This window comes from Argiope bruennichi, chromosome X2 (assembly GCF_947563725.1).
Source record: "Argiope bruennichi chromosome X2, qqArgBrue1.1, whole genome shotgun sequence".
Taxonomy (NCBI): domain Eukaryota; kingdom Metazoa; phylum Arthropoda; class Arachnida; order Araneae; family Araneidae; genus Argiope; species Argiope bruennichi.
The window spans coordinates 82,663,289-82,685,285 of NC_079163.1; the positions used below are offsets into that span (position 1 = coordinate 82,663,289).

The window sequence follows — 21,997 nt, forward strand, 5'->3', positions numbered from 1 at the left end:
GAAACCATTCAAAATTGACCGGTAGCCATCCAAGTCCTGAGCCGGCCCACATCCCTACAAAACACGGCACGGGGAACCGAAAACGGCGCATGTAAACAAGACAACAACTCAACGGCACAGAAAAAGAATAAGTTTCCGACGAGCGCATGACGTCAGTCTCTCTCAGGAAACGAAAACAAAACTTCCAAAACAAGAGTGGAGTGCACGGCATGGGTGAGAGGAAAAGACGGTTTTCTGACGGGCCATCATTTCGAAAGGGCGGGAAAGGGAAGCTTAAAAAGCTCGGAAGTGGACGGTCCGGCAGATATTAGTATTTGTTTTTCTACCTAATTTTTCGTGTTTTTGCAGGTAAAATAAAAATACAGGTAGAAAAATACAAAGCGGGGGGTCTTAACCCTTTGATGCTGCGCGTGGTTTGCTCGGGTGGGGTCTGTTTTGGTACTTACCATGATGAGGAAACCTGAATCGTGGCTGTGTCAAAAAGTTCTTCAGTTTCTGGAGGGATATGACAGGTGTGGCGCATGCAATGCTCGTCCGTTCCATGGCCGAAGATGAACTGAGAAAGGCAAGATGACTTGGAAGAGTGGGAGTTGTGCTGTCATGGCGATAGGATGAATTCAGCATCCGTCTGCTGCTGATCGGCGGCCGCGGTGCATACAAGGGAGAGAGAGCTGTGAGTGTGAGTGGATGCAGAGGATGAATTTACTGGAAGCTAGCCACCGCGCCGGGAGGGGAGAACAGGGGGGAAGGAAAGGCAGGGCCTTTTGTCCGACGCTACTGCCTGCTGGTGTTAAAGGGTTGAGCCAATATGATGGATTTTTTCTACCCGGTTCTCTCTTGTGCGCGCGTACTACGCTTTTCCTCCAGTTACTCGCGCTCTATCCTAGTGCCGGTGTGTGTTCACCTCCACCTCCTCTCACCGTTACTCGCCATAACCCACGTGGCACACACACAACTACTACCACTGCCATAGTAACGCTATTTTTGCTTCTCGCTCCGTGTTACATTCACAAGTCGCTGCTAGTGCTCGCGGTCACATCGATTTGTTGGGGAGGCTGTTTGGTGGGGGGCATTGTCTTTGATCTATTGATTGGTCAGCGATGACTCAAAAAAGGACGAAAAAAAGGGTGTCGGGAAAAAGAAAGATTTACGGGAGATTTGTTCGGTCGTTTTGGGGGGATTTTCCGAAGCTGATCTTGACCCAGAGAGGAATTTTGCTTTTGCTTTCAAGGATAGCTATAGGGATTTTAAGAAAGTGTTAAGAAAAGGAAAACTTATTTTTTAAAACAAATAATTTATGGCAAAATAACTTTTAAAGGTTGAAATGTTTTAAAAGTTAAAAACTGTTTAAATAGCGATAACACTATAATACAAGGTTTGGCAGTAAGAAGCTAAGGTTCGACGCTCTTGCGTAAGATCACAATTTTGATTTGTTTTTAATATTTTCTTCATCATACAACTTATGTAAAAAAAAAATATTAAGGCTAATTTCCTAATATCCCTTAATATTTTTTTAAATGCCAAAAAATACGATTTCTTAAAATTCTTGGCTGCAAAATTTCTAATTAAAAAAAAAAAATCTCAAATGCTCGAAGAAAACTTCTTTGGGGCGATTTGATTTGATTCATTAGATTAAGATCTCTTTTTGAAACTATATAACAAAGTGTGATGCAAAATCTACAGTTCCGAAACTTTAACTTTTAACTTTGAAAGAAAGTAAACAATTATAATGATTTATATATAAAAAAAAAGTTAAATACTTTCTTTTGTCTTCTTAACAAGTTTTCTGTCTTTCCGGAGTATTATCATTAGTTTAAAGTGTATTACAAATGTTTCTATATAAAAATGCAGACTACAGTACTATGTTTTTACTAAGTAGATTCGATATATCTAATCCTTTAGATCTGAAATTTACTGAGATAAAAAAAAAGTCTTGCGACCAATTAAGAACTTTTATGGAGGACGTTTTTTTTTTTTTAAAAAATAAACTTCCCCGTTCACTTTACTTAAACTAAAGATTTAAGAAATTTATGTTATAGTAAAAGTAAATAACTAATTATCATTAACATTTTTTTTTACTTTTTAAAAAGTAACTTTACTTTTCAATTGCTAGAAAGCATTTCTTAAATACACAATTAAAGTTGTAGGAATTAAGATACGCTGAAAACCAACAACCCACTTTTACTAAAAACGGCCAGCCATTGCGGCTTTCTAAGTAAGAATATTTAATGCATTGTTCCGGATGAAATAGGAATAAAGCGGCGAGCTAATGCATCGTGCTGTAAAACTTAATACCAAATTAAGCAAAAGCAAATGTTTCTTTCCAAAAATTAACAAATAAGTCATTAACAGAAAGTATGGCTAAGTAGAGCCAATAATGGCTTTAATGAGAAATACACTTTTTTTCGCTCCAATGATGATTTTTTTTTATTTATTAAACAAATAATTGCTGATAAAAAAAACTTTCTGATGGCAGGAGATAAATTTTTTTTTAATCAAGTATAGAAAGAGACGGGCAAATAAGTTTTGTCGGAAGAATTAAGACGAATATTTTGCCGTTCAATCAAATTAAAGAAATGAATAAATCACCTTAAAAAACCAATCGATAGATTGTCAAAACGTGAAAATGAAATAAAAAGCCGGGGAATGTAGCATGGGATGGGTTATTTAATAGAAAAGAATGATTATAAGTTTTAAAACACGTGCATTAAGTTACCCGTAAATTTAACAGCGTTCGAGAATTAAGCAGGGGAAAGTTTTTGGAAATGTGTTAACATTTTGGGTTCCGTCCGAAAACCACATTGATTAAGATTTAGAACTAAAGATAAATAAATGAAAAAAAAAAGTTATTTGTTTTGCTCTTTTCACTTTTAAGATTTAATGTATATGAAAAAAAAAAAAAAATACAATAAAAAAAACAGAGCAAGTAAATAATGTACTATTCCCCCCACCCCTCGAATAGCAATAATTTTTTTTAAAATACAAGTATTAAAAAAATAAAAATAATGTTTCAAAATCTAGAGCTAAAGCAAGAGCAGAAATCCAACATTCTTTTCAGATAAAAACTACAAAAGAATAGATTTTTTTTATTTATAGATGTTAAATAAAAATTTTAAACGGCGAATAGGTTGTATCACAAAAAATTATCGTTATTTTAATAAGTATAAAAAATTACCAAACTTCGCAAAACTTTTATGTGGGAAAACAATCTTTTTTCATTAGATAAAAGACCTTTTCATTACAAAAAAAAGGCATTTTTTTTCAATTTGAAAAAGTCATTTAAAAAAAATAGTTGTCATTATTTTATTATTTTTCTTTCCTAGATTTTTTAAAAAAAGGAAATTAAATTCAGATATTGTGGGAAAAAATGGTTAAGAAAACGTATTAAGGAATTGACTAGACATTTTTTTTTTCTCGTGAAACATAACTATGTGCTAAAATTATTTTATTAAGTATTTTTATATATAATGACGAAGTGGTAAAATCGAGACCTTGATTAAACAGCATGATGAAAAAGTAAAGCATTAATAAATTGTCTTAGAAATTTTAAAGTATCTATCTTACGCAAAGTTTAAATAGAATTTCATCATTTTGAACGAAGATTTTTGGTAAATGCAAGAAATACAGGCAGTGAAACGAAACCGAAACTAGTAAAGAAATCGTGGAAGACCTTTGAAATGATACAATTATTTTTATCATATCTTGAACTTTAAAAACTTAAAAATTCACATACTTGCTTCACGTGCAATATAAATATGATAACTTCAGTAAATCAAAAAGGGGAGGCCTCACAATGATAGCGGAAAATGAAAATAATAATAATAATAATAACTAAATAATGGAAACAGTAAAAACTTAGCATTTTATTCACTGGAAATTATTAAATTTCTGAAAACACAATTGCAGTAGTCGTTACAGATCTATTCGCACACGATTAAATGAAATGATTAAACTCGCTATTAAATAATTTTTTTAACTTCATTTTTTCTTAAAATGAAATCTTTAAAAATGAAAGTTTTATCTGCCGCTTAAAACTATCAATAAAACCAGATACTTTCTTCCAAAAAAGCACTAATTAAGAATTTTGTATCGAACTAGCATCTCATGAAGCCAAATGCTTGCGAAACTTGATTCTTAAAATTTGCAAACGAGTTAACTGAAAATGGCTCGTCTGAAATTCTTAACCGCCGCCATTGGACGCGAGTCCCTCTGAAAACATGCGAGGGGAAGCATTGACCATCGGCCTATTCATAGCACGCGCAGGGATAGTCCAGAGAGGTAGGGGGAAGAAGAGGGGGCAAAAGAGAGGAGCTAGCCCACTGGGCAGCTGCGCGTGCAACTAGGGGAGAGAAGGGGGCAGCCCCGTTTTCCAGCACGCACGCTGGCTATTCTAAACTCCGCTGCCAATTTTCAAATATCGATCAGTTGAGAAGGGGGGAGGTCTAAAATCTACGCCTAAGGGGAAAAAGGATGGGAGGAGTAGAGGGCAGGGGGCTCGCTAAGCCTAACTAGGCTGTACCGCACCCTCCTATGGGAAATGGACCATACCGGGGGTGATCAAAGGGTTAGGCCCGTCTTTTCCCCATAGCCGCCATGACAGTTGGACCAGAATAAATTATGAAGCTTCGAGGAGGAAAGAGGCAAGTGTACGCAAAAGGATTGCAGAACCTGCGCAAAACGAGTGCTGGAAAATCTTGACCAGTTCGTTTTCGGACACCACGCGCCAATCCGATGAGGCTCACGCGAAACTGAAAACACCCCCTTCCCCAGAGGATCGAACGATGAGTAAAACCAGCATCGATTAGCTTTCCTCCTCCATAGTTTTTGGAAGATGCTCACAGTCCTTACCAACGGTACTTCAATCCACAAACACAATGGATTCAAGGAAAGAGTTAAAAAAATAATTTTTAAAAAACTATAAATATTTGCTGCCTTCAGTGACGAATTGCAGCAAACATGATGTCATCCCTTGAAAGACGAAGAATTTCGAATTCAGGAAATAGACTTTGCTGAAAAATTAATAAATCGAAGTCTCTTAATAAAGGACCCCTTTTAGAGAGCATATATCTAAACTAAGGATTTTAAAAGCTAAGGTTTATAAGTCATTTCTAAAGAATTTACAAAGCCATGATCTTAAGTCCAAAACAAACTGAGAAAAAGAATATATAGGATTCTCGCAGGATCTATGTTGAGATAAAATAAAAAGAGAGAAGAAAAGAAAACCATGTTGTCTACTTTCTCACTTGGAATCATCTACAAATCCAAATTAACTACAAAAGATAGACAGCAGTTTCAATCAAATCAAATTATCATATCAAAGGGTTATTACATCATATAAACTTGTACTTGCAGTGGATATTATATATAACAGCAATAAGTTTAATAGATATTTAAAAAGAAAACTCAGTTTTGTATTCAGATTTGTCACATCTTCAATTGAATACGATTTGATAAAATTTACTCTGAAAGTCAGAAACTTAACGACTAATATTTCAAGCAGGAATAAAAAAAAAAAAAAAAAAAAAAAACCAGGATAAAATACAATTTGTAAAGTTAATATCTTTCCTTAAAATCGAGCTTTTTTTTTTTTCAAACTACAATTAAGTTAACCCTTATTTTCACAAATTTTGATGGCTTGACACGATTGCGAAAACACCCGTTTACATCTATAACTACGTCATCCACAATGCGTAATATCAGAAGTCTTGTGTTAGTATTTGAACAATGATAATAAAGGAGTTCCGAAGGGAAGAACAACACTGTAACTGCATCAAATTCTATATAAAACATTTAGTTCAACAATATGTCCACAGCTTGTCTTTGTCCAACATACTTTGTTCTTTTCTGCTACGAAACAGGTATCAAACTATGACAAGAGTACCCAAGTAGACATCTCATGTTACTTTAGCGGCGATCTGTCACGCAAAAACGGCAACCCAATAGCCAAGATCTCGCACGCTACTACACAGAATAAATAAATAAATAAAAAAAAAACCCGACAAAAACCCACCATAAAGAATATAAAAAAAAGAGCCAAAAATATTAATAAATAACAGGTACGTTGCAAGCGATTCTCCTTCCCCCTCCCCTCCCATTCTATTTTTTATATTATTATTCTCTGCGTGAGTAGCATTTATTCTTTTATAAAGTTACTTTTTTTTTCCATACAACATTTTTTTTCCCTCCCATCGCTCTTTCATTTTTTTATGCGCACTCCCCCACACCCTGCGATGATCGAATTTAAAGAGTAAAGAAATAGCGATGCTCAATAATCGTGACATTTTTTTTTTACGATTTTTTTTTTCCTTCTTAGCTCCTCTCCGTTGTGTTTAATATTCGCATAATGGACGCTTAAGTACAGCGATCGCCCGATCACCTTTTCGTAACGTTAGTTGCTCTCGCAAATAAAGTGATTTGCGGTTAACAATAAAATTCGGGATGAAATTATTCGAGTGTCTGGAGCGGTAACTGAGATTAACATGCGTTGTGGGTGCCGTTCCGCTTAAATCATGACATCAAATATTTCATTATGACGAAGTCATTCAAACGCGAGGAGATTGAGTTAGTAATTTAAAAAAAAAATAGTAATAAAAATAAAATTAGTTATAAAACTTTTCAGAGCTTTTGAGTTTGGATGAATATATTTAATAAGAATGTAAGTGTCGGCTGGTGAAGAGGAATTTAGCCTGATGACTAATATATAAACTTATTCAACTATTTCAGGCTAAGTATTTCAATTTCATGGTTAAAGGAATATGCTGTTAAATTTAATGGATTAAAATTTTAAACCATTGTCATGAATCTTTAATTTTAATATTAAGTTTTGATTGATAATTTAAAATGTAAGTTTAAGTTTGTGTTTTATTTTTTTAAAAAAAATATATAGATATTGCTTAGAATATTATAAAAATAATATTTTTTTTTTATAAAAATTTGTTAAATTAAAGTCTATTTCCGGAGCTTTTAAAACGATTCCGAAGTCCGAATTTTTTTTAGATTACTTTAAATTTTGGCAAGCAAAAGAAGTACATAAAATTATGTTGGCGTACAATGTTTATTATAACTAGAAAAATAATTGGTTTTAAACGAAATCCTTGTCAATTCTCATTGATTACTGCACCATTTTCTAATTCCTTTTTTAACTTGTTATGAAATTTCTTTCGGGGATGCAATATCACGAGTGAATGAAGTTTAAGAAATCTTACTTTCGCAAAATTAATACGCAGGGTATGTAACAAATAATAAAACGTTCATCATCAGCGTTTAGTTCATTTTTTAGCAGAATCTGTGAACAGAAAATGCGGTATTTATTACTAATCAACGAGGTTTTCATTTTGGAATTCTGAGAAAATCGATGCATTTGAGGAAAATCTAAATGTTTTATTAAATATCTTAAATTCAAATCAACTCACTTATTAATTTTGCTTTAAAATAACAAGACAATGGTTTAAAAAACAAAAAGCCCAAAATTTTGACAACTCAATCCTTTTTTATATTAAATAATAGTTTTAAAAAAAAATCTGACTAACAGAAATTAAAGTACTCATTTTCATTTGTATGCAGGAAATACAGATGTTATTTATTTGTTAACACAGAGTTGCAGCTCATAATTATGATAAAATGTATGCATTTGAGTACCTGCCATAGTAATTAATATTACATTTTATTTTTAATCGAATGATAGAGAAAAAGATTTTTTCTCTTTCATTATTTGGTTTTGTATTATTTGTTTCTTCCGCTGGAATCGATTACTTATTCAAAAATTAGGAACTCATTAATTTATATTGATAAGAATAAATAAATTGATTTAGTATTTTAATTTCTTGAATATTTAGGAAAACATTTTTAATTGCTTTTTGGCAAAGAAGAGAAAAATACGAATTTCAAGATTTGTTTTTCATATTCCTGCTATTCCATCAGACGAAACCTAAAATTATTATTTTTTTTATTTCATTCCCTTTGTTTCTATATTTAAGTACCAAATAAAATGCAGTTTAAGTTCAAATTTGAGGCGTTATTAAAATTTCATTCAGAAATAATATCGAAATAATAAGAGAAGATTTTAAAAAAACTTTTTTTTTCTGCTGTATATCATACAGAAAATTACTAACAAAACAAGAAGTTTTTCTAGTATAATCTGAACACTATTGATCATTATTTCAAGAAAAGTTATCTCAATTTTAATTTGATTAAAAAGGATAAAAATCAACAAATTCTTCATAAATTATTTCCTTTGCTTTAAATATCTTAGAGCTGTAAAATATTTTTTGAGTTTAAAACTTGGGAACTCAATAAGAATAAAATATTAAAAAATTTGATTTAAAAAAATACAATTCTTTATATTCCCGAAGTAGACATTTTTTTAAAAAATAGTACAATAATTCGAATGCTTCAATACATATTCTGTCTTCCATTAGAATGTTTATTATTTCCAATACAGAAATTTATTCTCCTGTGGCAATGGAAAATATTAGAGAATGTATAAAATTTAACTGGTTTAGCTTTAAAAGACAATGATTAAAGCGTTCTATGACTTAATGAATTTTAACAAGATTATCAAGTCAACAGTAAAATTAAATGAAAACTTAAATAAAAATGTCATTTCCCGCCTTGAAAAACTAGGAAAATAAAAACGCTTAAAAGAGGCATACAAAATTTTGAAAAGACAGCAATAATAATGTTACGATTTTAAATACAAATTAGCTGCAGGCTTTTCAATAACTTGCTACACAGCCAATTAATTCAAATTCCAAAACTTTAATAACTCCCTTCTCTAAGAGCAACTCGATCAGACCATTTAAGTAAAAATAAACTTAATCTGTCAGTGTATGATTAAAAAAAAAAAATCTCCCTAGTTCAGTATAAGATAATAACAAAAATGCATTAAGGAATTAAGAGCATAAGAGCCTAGAGATTATTTAAACAGGGCGAATAGTTGCCGGAATGTTAATTTTTTTTAAGACATCAACAAGCGATTTGGTTATCATGTGATTACCTCTCCTATGTTCCTTTAAAAGCAGAACGATCAGAGTCACCTTAGCTCTTTATCTTCTCTTTTAATAAACAAATAAATCTTTAGTAGCTTTAAGAAAGAGAGAGAGAAGCCGTTTAGTGAAACCGAAAGGAAAAATACAACTTTTTCTTCGTCCCAAGTGAACCGATGCAAATTTGAATTTTTATTCCTTTCTTTTTTATCGAGAATAGAGTAATCATTCACTTCCTTTAAGTTTAATTTTTTGTTTTATTTTCTTGTTCGTCTATTACTGCACAGTATCCCCAAACGTGCTAAGTTCATTTTTATTATACACAACAGATACTACGAACATTCGGCTTTTTCTCTGCTTCGCTTTTGGCTTGCGGTAGCTCAGTAAAGCAATGCGGCCGAAATTTATTCGAATCTGTGAGGAAATAAAGGGTTATAAATGTGGGTTGCGTCTTTTTATGAAGTTTGCAAAAGTTGTCCCGGAAAGGATAAATAAATTTAAGGGTCGGAATGTGTTCAATTGAAAGTTTCGGGTGAAAATGGTTGGCTTTCATGATTCGTAACACATGGAGTATCCAAATGATATGTTTAAACGATAGAAGATTTGACCTGTGATTTAAAGAATGTAATGTTTTAAACTGGAAACTAAGAGAAAATCGCTGGGTTTTTTTTTTTTTTTCAGTTACTGAAGTTTTTGTTAAAACGCGAGATGTTCAACTGGTTGATTTAACAAAAGATGATTTATCTAATGCAAAGTTTTTCTTAAGTTTCAAAAAAGATACACAAGACAGATTATGTTTAGTTAAAAATGCAAGAGAGAATTATTTGCTTGTTTTTTCTATACAGTATGAGACTGACAACTGATATGGCCAAGCAAAAAATGACTTCTCCAAAATTAAGAAAATTTTTCGAAATAATCATAAAAGATAAATAAATTACAATTGTAAAATGTTTTCAACTGAAAATTGGAAATGAAAAAAGATTTGCTTGAGTAATTAAGGACGAATATTTGACTTACTCAAAACAGTACGATGCCCATAGGATAGAAAAGAAGCGAAATTTGAAGAAAAGGAAATTCTTTAAAAATGAAATTTTTTAGCTGCCTTAAAATTGAATAAAGCTTTTTGAGGATTTTTAATAGTATTTAATTTTACTAAAACGAAAAAATAATCTGAAATTTCGAAAATTACAGCGAAAGGATTGGAAAAGCAATTAGGTAGCAAAATGGTAATCAAGAGTGTAATTTAAACCATGAAAGGATGGTGATTAAATGAATACTCTGACAAAGAAAGGGGGGTGGGATGATTTAAGTAAATAATTTGTTTAAATTCTGAAAAGATACTGATTTCTAAAACATATATTTATTTATTTAAACACAGTCCGCTTAATAAATCTAACCAGAAAGTCAAAGGGGGAAAAAAAAAAAAAAAAAAAATCGATTCTTGTATCGCAGTTTTTTTTTTTTTTTTTTCATTCTTCTAAACAATACCATGATTTAAAACAAACTAGAATAACAGAGATGAAAAACAACCAACAAATCTAAGAATAGAGGCAAAATTAGAAGGATTAAAAATATCCTTGAAAAACACCAATTAACGGGAGAAAGCACAATTTAATACTACTAAGAAATCGTTAACAAATCAAAAACAAACGATTCTGTTTCAAATAGAAAAAAAAAAAAATCGGGAAAATATTTCTATTTCCTAATTAAATTGCTAATCCTTCAAAACAGAAAAGGTGAGCTAGCCACGCCATTCATTCGCAGAACTCAAATCCTCTACCCAACGCATTTTCCGCAACATTGCAGTGACCTCATCTACTCAGCCTCTATCTTCAAGCGGCCGTCTGATTTGTGGAAATATAGATGGAGCCAGGACCCAAGTCCGCAGCCCCCCACTACTGGACCCTAGAACAGCAGCCTCCCAACCTTAAACAAGGGTCATGCAGTTGCCTTGGCAACCGCGGGCGCACCTCCTCTCCCCTGCCTACAAAGGGGAGGGGGGAAAGAACCATGTCCGTCATCAGGGGTCCATTCCGACATTGATTTTAATTATTCAGAAATCCATCGGCGGCATCTTACTATTTGAATACGCAGTCGATAAAAGCCTCCTTTTGTTTACAAATCACTCTCTTCAGGATCGAAGTCACGAGGGAACGAAGCAGCACGGATAATCAGATATTAATTATTTAACTACGCTTTCCTTCGCGTAGGTGACACTTCATTGTCTCCTCCTTCTCTTTCATTAGCCCACAAACGAATGAAAACGAGCCACTGATGAGATGGCGTCCATTGCGCGGAATTAAGAACTTCTTTTCTTTGGTACGGATAGCTTGTAGCAGATTTGATGAACCAAGTAAAAATTGCTTCAGCGGCAACACATTTATTTTTGGGAAAGAGGCATTTTATAATAAAATATGCAGCTGGAATTAAGGAAGGTAATTTCTCGCTTAAAGAATAGATGAAATAATCGGGATTTGTTGATAAAAACTCTATTCTGGATCAAAGCCGAAAGGCTGCTACACGATCAAATATTAATTACTGCACTTAATTTGTCGAGTGGAAACAGAAGATTCTTCGCTGATAATCTGTGGCATTCATAAATGAAATAATTCTTTTCGCGGTATTAATGAAGCTAACACTCTACAACTACTTTTCAGTAGTCAAATATTTAGCTCTAGTGAAGAATTTTGCGCACCAAAGCTTCTGGTAAATGTATTCTTATATAAACTTATTAATAATGATAAAATAATGTAGTTAGATCGAACTAATGTTATGAAAATCGCACTGAAGAACAGACATCTGATTTGAAGTTTTCTAGGAAAAAAATGTTCATAATAAAAAGAAGAAAAACTGATGAAAGAAAAAAAAAAGAAAGAAGGAAAAACATAACTGGTGATTTTTAAAATAAGTGATTTCTGAAAATAAAGTGGCCAGACCCGTATATTTTAAAATAATCAAACCTTGTTCGCTACAAGTGATAACATTCAAATAGAAAGTTACATAGGAAACAAACACAGACATGGCTGCATGTTTATATAAAGATCTTTAAAAAATAATAAAATACAGAATAGAAAAAAAAAAATATTTCAATAACTAAAATCTGAAATGCATTATGAAAACGTAAAAGCCAATCTAACAAAAGCAATACAAATAATAAAAGATTCAACTTGAAATACAGAATGTCCCAGGAGCCAAAAACTAAACGATCAGAGAGATGCAATCAGAGGGCACAACAGTATATACCTTTAAAAAATTCTTTTCTGAATGCAACTAATGCCAAATTACGGAATCGACAACACCCACAAACCTGCATCTTCTACACTAATCGATTGTAAGATAAAAATTTTGAATCATTTAATCACTACCATTATTTCATAACTCACTTTTTTTTTCATTGCGGCCTTCGAAAGAAATATTTGTCTTGTCTATCTAACGCAATTAGTAAGCAGCCCCTTCTGATGAACGCGATAGTGTGCCAGTAGCTTCTTGCAACGGAAGGAAAATATTCGACAATTTTAATTAACTCCCCAATTACTGCTGTCCTAACTTCTGCAGAACAGCGAAGAAATTTTTCTAGCGAATTAAGAGTAAATATGGCGGGTATACAGCCTTCTTCGTAGGATTTTAATTTTCCTTCGTGTGTGTGTACTTGTCGTATTCAATAGTCGAATGAAAACAACCTAGGCATTCTGTTTTTTTTTTTTTTTTACTTCTTATTTTAATTTTTTTAATATGTTCATTTATGAATGCGTATCAGCATGTATACCTAGTGCTTATTTCTTTTAATTGCAAGCTTCCTATTTATCGGTTCTGTTTGCTTTCGCATTGAAGCTTATAATCATCAGTACGTTTCTCAAGGAAACGTTCTTTTATATTTGTAATTAAAACGAAGAAATCAAAGCAAATAGATATAATTGCGGATGAAGATTTCCTCCACTGATACCTGGAGTGTTTTAGGTGGAGGCGGAGGAGGATGAGTAAGGAGGGGAGGTGAAGTTGATTTTATTCTTCTTTTCAAATAATTAATTTTTAATTTTAAGAAGGCAAGAGAAATAAACTCAAGTCTTCGGGTCTTGTCGAAGGAAAGGATGGAGACTAAATGATTTCATGCTCCAGTGGGGGATCTAGATTATTATTCGTATAGAAAACGCCGCACTCGATGAATGCGAATGGTTTGTTTAGAAAGAGCTATGGATGATAAAAGCAATGTGAACATCCGTAATTAAACTAGCTCGACTTATAGAGAGAATGATGTTTGAAGAACTACTGTCGATGATAGAAAACCGAAATAAATATTTATTCGAATGTCGGGTAATGTTTTTAGTACAACATGAATTAAATTTCGAGTCAGAAAATTGTGAAATGAATGCAAACAATAATTCCGTCTCGTGAATTTGCCCAACGTTGCATGAAAGTTTTTATCAATGCTCAAATAAAATGTTCAGGCTTATCATAAACAGCAAGCAAAAGCAGAATTGAAGTCAGTCGATTCTAATTTTTTTTCTATCGCCTTCCATAGAAGACAAACAGTTATCTAGAAAAGTTAATATTATTTATAATTAGAGCTATATAGGATGAGTAGATATAATTTAAATTTTCACCTAGTATTTATAAATTGAAAATATAAAATTAGTTTTGGTTATTTAATACATGAATGTGAATGTTACAATGAACTGATAAAAACGGAATAAGAAATGCCTTGAGGAACAGAAAAATTTCAATTTTGATTTAAAAAAAAGGGGGGGGGGACTTCCAAACATATTTCAAATAAAATTCGAAATGAAATACAATTTTATTTTGATATTTATATGTAGCAACGATGCAATTAATTTCAATTTAATGTAGTGTCCTCAATAGAATAATTTTTTTTTTTTTAATACTATTAGGATATAAGCAGAATTTTCTTTACAGAATATTGATAAGCTCATTTTTAAAAAGTTGTAGCATATTGTAACAAATAAAAAAATAAATACAAAAAAACCCATCAAATTAATTAATAGCTCTTTTATTTTTCTATAAGATATGGAGCTATGAAGAAAAACATTTCAAGAATGTTCTCTTGATTGTGTAGCAACAATTATTTTTTACATCATGATTTTCTGAATGCTCACAAATCTTCACTTTCTATGACAGTGAGCATGAATGGTTTTCAATAAATTGTGGCTAATTTCTTTAAAATAAATTGCTTTTCGTTAACTATGGACTGTAAAAACGGACTACAGTGAAATGGTGTTGAAACTAAATACACGTGCATTGTTATTTTATTTGCATAGACAACAATTGCAATTTTAATACAAGGAAGCTTGCGACAGAACCTTACCAGAAAGGGCGGGTTGTTAAAAAGTAACTCCATAAAGGGTGTAATAAACCACACAAAAATATCTAGAAAAGCACAATTAAAATATTTTCACTGTATACTTAAAGGACAGATGGCCTTTCTTCCGTTCTACACAATTGAATGAGGTTTATACTGTTTCAAAAACCGTTGTCTCCAAACATGGAGATTTAAAATTGAAGACAAAGAAGTAAGATAAAGAGAAAAGGGGAAGTAACTGAAATTATGAAAATACAAAAAGAAAAAAAAATAATTAGAAATATATTTTAAAGCTTCCCCCTTTAAAACTTTATTAATTGTATAGTGTACCTTTCTTAAAATTGATAAAAAAAATTATTTAGATTATAAAGAATTTTATACTAGGGAAGTCTGCCTCTCATATTTAACATTAAAAAATCAAAGTGCATAAAAATACCTCAAAATAAATTAAATTCAGGCCAATAAATTACCAGAATTCAGATAGAAAAATTGGAAAAATGAATTAATTAAATTATAAAGAAAAGAAATAATTTAGTCCTGAAAAATCATGTTTCTTTTTCTTTTTTTAAAAACAAAAATTATCATCGAAAAAACACATTGATATTAGGTTAGACTAGCGCTTTAAAAGTAAGTTAAATTATTTGAAAAAATAATAAAGAAATAAATTTAATTTAAAAAAAAATTAAATTTACAGTAGTATCTTAAAATAATTATCATCGACCACAGAAGTTATTTCAAATTTCATTAATAAGTGAAAACACATTTTCTGTATAATTTTGAAATAATTATGCACAAATGACCTTTCTTAATAAAACATAATAAATAAAAATTAAAACTACGAAATAACACTAACGAAATTTGAAATAGAATCGGAGAAACGCGTGATTGAAAGCCGAGTTGCGAATTTAACCCTTTGGTCACTTATTAATCCACTGAAGTGATCGGAAGATGGCGCCACATTCGAGGGTTCCATTTAATACTTGGTCTTGCATTCAGTTCGAAAAACGTTCATTTTATTTATTTTCCTTGTATATAATTTTGTAAGGAAATTTAGCCTCATAAAAAGCCAATAAAAAAACTAACAATTAATTTCTCTAATAAATTAGTTCTAACTATTGCCAACATAAAATTAAAGAGTTCTCTGTAAAAAATAATCTATATAATATTTAGAGTTGCACAAGTGTAAAAAAAAACAACAACATTTTGAATTAATCATGGAGAGAAAAATAATGAAGTGTTCTTGAAGAAAATAAAAGACAGGAAGTTTAAATACAGGACACAAGAAATCATAATGAGTAAATTAATAAACTTAAAATAAACCTAACCAATGAGACAATGAACGATAAAAGCGCAAATTTGAGATACTTGTAAAGTTATTGAAGAAAACTAATGGTCCTTGTATGTAGTGAAAGGGAATATTTTAGAAGTATCTAGAGATAATAGACCGAGAAGGCGAGCATAGACGTTGTGTAGAAAATTTCCAGTTTTTCTAGTTCCCCGAAGTCCAATATTTGTGCTACATGGCGCATAATTCTAGGGCGCAAAAAATTAGCGCAAAAAATCTAACACAGATATTTCTCATAAACAAATAATTTTAATCAATACAACTGCTCCCTTTAAAATTATTCCTGCTAAAAAATTATGCTCTATACAAATTTCTGACTAATAAAAATTGCGAATGGAGCATTAGCAACACTATTGTTAAATAGAATAGATAAATAATGTATTAAATTTTGCTTCTGTTTTCTTCTCATTTAAATTTAAATAGAAGTACTAGCCGATATATAAAAAAATATGATCCAAGAAATAATTATATCTCTCAAGAAAACATGTCTTACAAGAAGAATATCGGCAGAGAAATTGCATTGAAGCATTCGACTTGTTTAAAAAATTAACAATCATTTATCCAAAGACCAAAGCAATGAATTCTCTAAAAAAAATAGAACATAAATGAACGCTCAAAAAATTAAAAAAGATCAAAACATCCATCGAAAATGACAGAAAAACGCGCAAAGAAAAGGAAAAAGTCTATGGTTCCTCAATATTAGTCTCTCACATTCTGCGTGACGTCACAGAGCCCTCCAATAAATTGCTCGCGGGTCACGTGGTTCAGATGACGAAACGCTGTGTTTGCAAACAAGAGATGATTTTTGCTTTTTGGCGGGGAGGAGCGAAAGGAAGATGAAGAGCAAGAAGAAGATGGTGACGTTCCTCTTCAAGGAATGCGGTGTCCCATCGATTGGGAAGGTGGAGGGAGGGGGAACAAATCGTTTTACGATTGCGGAGATATTTTAGTTTTTTTATTATTATTTTATTATTTATCCCGCTCCCCCTCCTACTTTTTTTTTCTGGCCGCTCCACCCCACATTTCGTTCCGACTCAATGACTGAGGCTTCTTTCTTTTTCTTTGCCAGCGTCCTTATGCTTTCTTTTTCCTTACTTTTTTTTTTTGTACTTTTTTTTTCTTTCTTTTTTTCTTTTTGCAAGAGCGAGTGTCCATTTCTCAAAGTGTCTACCGTTTTAGCGTCTCATTTTGTTGCCTGATTAAGTGAATAAGAGGAAAAGGATAAGAGATCCTTTGCTCTCCAATAAAACGGCAGTTAGCATCCAATAAAAGACGCAGCAGCAGAAGAAAATGTATTACAGAAAAGGGAGATTTGAACATCGCCGCTGCTAAAATAAACACTTTACTGCGACCTATTTGTCTCGGTTTTGTATTAAAATGGGAAGAAACTCAGCTCCCGCCATTCTATTCGACGCGCGCATTTTTTTTTCTTGTGCATTTAAACTCATTACAAGAAAAATTAAAGTTTTAAAGCATTAAAAATACTTCGAAGCCTTTGAAGTTTTTGTTGGCTTTTTAGATATGTGGAAATGTGCGGGACGTCACTAGATATCACTCGAAATGGCTGCGGTGGTTAAATGCTTCTTGACAGATTTTTGGCGGAGTTTCTCTTTTGATTTTGATTCCGGATTTATTTTTGCTGCCTTTTTTTTTGTGTGTGTATTTTCTGCTTCTTTTCGAATTTTTTTCCCTTGCGAAACTTTCTTTCTGACACATTCCATTGCATAATTACTCGGCGAATGTTAATTTTAATTAAAGCTGTGCAGTTGATTCAGAAATTTTATTTTCTAAATTAACTGTTTTAGCTTAAAATGCTTGAATTTGGCGAGTTTCGATTTGGCTGTTTGTTCTCAAGAAAATGCGAAAAGAAATTCAAATTATGAATACAATTAACACGATGTTGTTGAATTTTGTATTTCCGATTTTTTTTTTTTTTTTTTTTGTCGCTTAGTTCACTTAGAGAGAAAAATGTTTTTGATTAGTTTACCACGGAAAATAATTATCCGAAACACAGACTAGCTATAAGACCGACAGATGAAATTTAAGGGTACCTTGGAAAGTTTTGTTCTGTACAATTTTATTAAGTAATATGAATTGATTTAAAAGTAAGGAGAAACTCTTAATAATAAATTAATTTAATTTAGTGCGTAATTGTATTGCATGAAAGTATGAAATTAATGATATTATGTACATAAATAAAACTGCATTGAAAAACGAAGAAAAACTGAATAAAAAAGATAAACGTATAAAAGAAAGAAAAGAATGGTTTGGAATTTCAGCATATTTGAGATATAAACAAAAAAATTTCAATATAAACACAAAAAAATATTACGTATATATTATTTCAGGATTTTTCATGTTATTCGCAAGTGATTTTCAGTTAATAATAATCGATTTATCTAATAATGATCGAATTCTTCTCTTGATTATATGGACTTATACGATGCTAATGAGTTCTGTGTAATAGAAAAATAATTATTTTGGAAAGAGGATTTATTAATTTTGAAAAGCTTTCATAAGGAAGGGATATAATCATATAAAAAATCTTTCTCACTGTAGAAAATGTATAGTTCAGGGGTTGGTAAATATATATTAAAAATAATTCGAGAAATGTTTTTATGAAATATAAGTAATTTTGATTTTTAATCAGAAACCAAAAATAAGAAGAAACACTGTTTTATATTTATACTATGCTTATAAAGTATTCCACTGAAAAATAGCATTTGAAAATTCCTTACTTCTAATTTTAAAAAAAAATAGGAAACAATATAATTGAATGGTGCATATTTAAAAGATCGCGATGATTAAGAAACGTTTGCCCTTGAAATGGCACCCCTAAAAATGGCTTGTTTTTCTTGTGGGATCTTCTAAGAGAGCACTTCTTTGCTTTTTTATGTCCTGGAAAAAAGATTAAGTAGACATGCCTGAAAGGAAAACAGTTTCATCTTTATGATAGTAACTATTTCATGAATTTTATTATGAAAATTCAAAGTATAATTTACTTTGATAAGCGCCTCAATGTTAATATTAATTCGTGAGAAACACGAATGAATTCATACCTTCAGTACTTACCTTTAATTTACTTTGTGCATCTAGGCCAATTAATATTTAAAAGGTTTAACTTACCTTTCTGTTTTTCCTTCTTTTGACATTATTACAGAAAAAAAAACCCGGAAGATTTACGGCAGAATATCTTTTTTTTTAAAAAAAATCGGAACTTCATTAAAAGCTGATTTGCGCTTTATATTTCTTAAGAAGCAAAATTGAAGAGACATCAGTATTTAAAAAATAGCGAAAACAAGGAAATATTTTTAAAAAGATTCATTAATTATGAAATACAATTCAAACTATTCTTAAGGGCTTGAAAATTGGTTTAGAGTGGGTGTGTTGAAGGGATTATTAGCTATTTTGGCAAAAATGAGACCATTAAAAATTTTGAAAAGGCTTTTTAATGAACTAGAGATTAAAAGCATTATCTGACACAAACCGATTAATTAAGAGATTGAAAGATGAATTTTAAGTCAACGAAGTAATGCAAATGGAACAATGTTAAAAATAGTATCATTTATTGTCAACATGTTTTCTAGGTTGCTGCTGGAAGGGCCTTGGAATCTGTAGGTCAAAATTTAAAAAGAAAATTAGATCATGTAAAGTAAAATGTAACAGGAAGTTTCTATATCGATACTTTACACGATTTTTACTAAAATAATAAATGCAAAGTTATTTTTTCAAGCCCTTAAATACGAGCAACACAGAAAGAAGATAATAGTACAGTAACAATACGTTTAAAAGTGGCGTAGCAATAGACCCAAGGCTTACAACACAGCAACCATTTTTAAATATGATAAAAAATTCTTTTGTGAAGATAATGGGGTAAAATTATAATTCTAAGATCACATTAAAAACCTGCCGAAGAAAATTCAAAACTATACCTTTTACTCATATCGGCCAGTTTGACTTCAAATACATCATTTATTGGTTGTGAAGTGTGGAGGATTAATATTGTGCTTAACAAATATTTTTCCAATTCACAACACGTCATTATAAAAACATAATGATTTCAAAGAGAATAACTGGGCTATTGGGAACTAATATTTCATTCATATAATATTTTTTTTTTATTTAACGTCATTATAAAAACATAATAATTTCAAAGAGAATAACTGGGCTATTGGGAACTAATATTTCATTCATATAATATTTTTTTTTTATTTAACGTCATTATAAAAACATAATAATTTCAAAGAGAATAACTGGGCTATTGGGAACTAATATTTCATTCATATAATATTTTTTTTTATTTTACGTCGTTATAAAAACATAATAATTTCAAAGAGAATAACTGGGCTATTGGGAATTAATATTTCATTCATATAATATTTTTTTTATTTCACGTCATTACAAAAACATAATAATTTCAAAGAGAATAACTGGGCTATTGGGAACTAATATTTCATTCATATAATTTTTTTTTATTTCATATATAATATTTTATTTATTTCATTCAGAGCTTTCAATAATTAGACTTTCTAAATAAATTTAGGGGTTTTAGATATTCTAAAACCAAAATATAAAAATAATTATAAACAAATAAATAGAATTAAGTAGTAGTTATTCAAGCAAAAACAAATAAATAAACTACTATAGTTAATTTTTCATTTTAAACCTTTATCTTAAAAACCAAAGAAAAACTGCAAGTCACTGAGTGAATGGTCAACAGAGTATATTATTTTGAATTATTGCTTTTATAGCTATCAACAGCACAACAGAAAGAACTTAACACAGGCTTGTTTTTAGGCAATTTACAGGGACTACGTTTTCTAGCAGGAAAAGAAAACAGTCAAACATTGCCATAGGTATATTGCCCCGCCACTCTTACAACCAATAAATTATAAAATAAAATTCAATAAATGAATCCCTTACCTTTGTGCATCGTGGATGCATTGTGCTGATCGGAAGTGTTCAATTTATTCTGCAAAAGAAAGATTTTCAAGTTAAAAAAATTTATTTTCATAGGATAAAATAAACATGTTTCATTAAACTAAATTAAAGTGGTCTTTATTATGTAGAAAATCTGCTATCAGACACAAGTAACATTTTTTATTCCGTCTGAGCTAACAAGATATTAAATATTTTTTGAAAAGTAAAAATTATCAAGATAATGCTTCCTTTTGTATTTTATTTACAAGGTTGGAAATTTAACAAACTGTAATCTTCATTTTAATTTAATAATATCCATAAGATATATTTTGAATAAAGTTCCATTCTCAAAATTTAATAATCATTGCAGAAAGTATTAAACGATATAATTTGTTGTTAAATTCAGCAGAAGGGCTTTTCAGGAAGAATCACAACTTTAAAAAAATACTTTTTTAAAATAATATTCGACCCAATTGCTAAATTACATCTTTCGAACCCATCTACTAATAGAGAGTTATAATAATACTTATAACATTTGCTATCTGCCCTTTTGACCACTAGATGGCGGTAATATACAATAAATAAAGCAGTGCATTATAAAATGGAAAATCGGTTACTTGATATGACATTCGAATAAATATTTTGTTGAATAGAAAAAGAAATATTAAATTTATAAAATATGATACACTCAATACAGATTAAGGGGGGAAAACAACACTATGTTCTTGCAACCGCATACTGTACAACAACAATTTAAGATTTTCTCGCTTACATTTACGATTTTAGACTATAAAAGCGATAGAACAAAATCTCGTTTAGAAAAGTAAAGCGAATTTTTACAATGAAACAGATTTATTCTTTGCTGCATTTCAGAAGTCAATACTTTTAAAATAACTTTGTAAATTTTAATATGCATGGATTTACATAAGGAACAAACACAAAAAGGAAATATTTTTTGTCGCTACTTTTCTAAATTTTTTTCAATCCCCCCAAAAATAAAAAAAAATAAAAAAAAAGGAAACCAACAGATGTATTTAATATTTGGACTGGAAAAAAAAGACTTCAGGATTTCATTGTAGAAAATAAATATTTATTAAAGTTGATCCAACTTGAATGACTCTACAAACGAAATGATAAATAAATCATACAATTCATATAGAAAATTTTCAAATCATTTTTTATAACGGATAAATGTTCATAAAACATTCTATGATTCTGAAAAAAAAAAAGATTTGTCTGAAAGATATCGAAATTAGATAAATTATCTTGAAAATTTTTCATTAATTCTGTTTTTGTAAGTTCTTCGCATTTATACTTTTATGATAGCAGATAAGTATTATTGAGATAAGCATAATAGATATTTATATTTACGAAAAAAAATGACTTACAAGAACATTTAAAGAGTTTTTCAAAAGCAAAACAAAAACATTAATG

The 21,997-nt window shown here is 30.6% G+C and overlaps 1 protein-coding gene across 6 annotated transcripts in view; it reads right to left on the reverse strand.

Moving 5' to 3' along the window:
• LOC129960044 (zinc finger protein rotund-like) overlaps positions 1 to 21,997 on the reverse strand; it is a 590,565-nt gene that overhangs the window by 180,131 nt on the left and 388,437 nt on the right. For 5 of the 6 annotated variants that reach the window (XM_056073066.1, XM_056073063.1, XM_056073062.1 and 2 more), the window contains one exon: positions 20,567 to 20,615. In XM_056073066.1, coding sequence (XP_055929041.1) covers positions 20,567 to 20,615 — 49 coding nt within the window. Of the gene's footprint in view, positions 1 to 446; positions 817 to 20,566; positions 20,616 to 21,997 lie in introns of those variants that run through there. The other variant, XM_056073065.1, reaches the window with a different exon arrangement.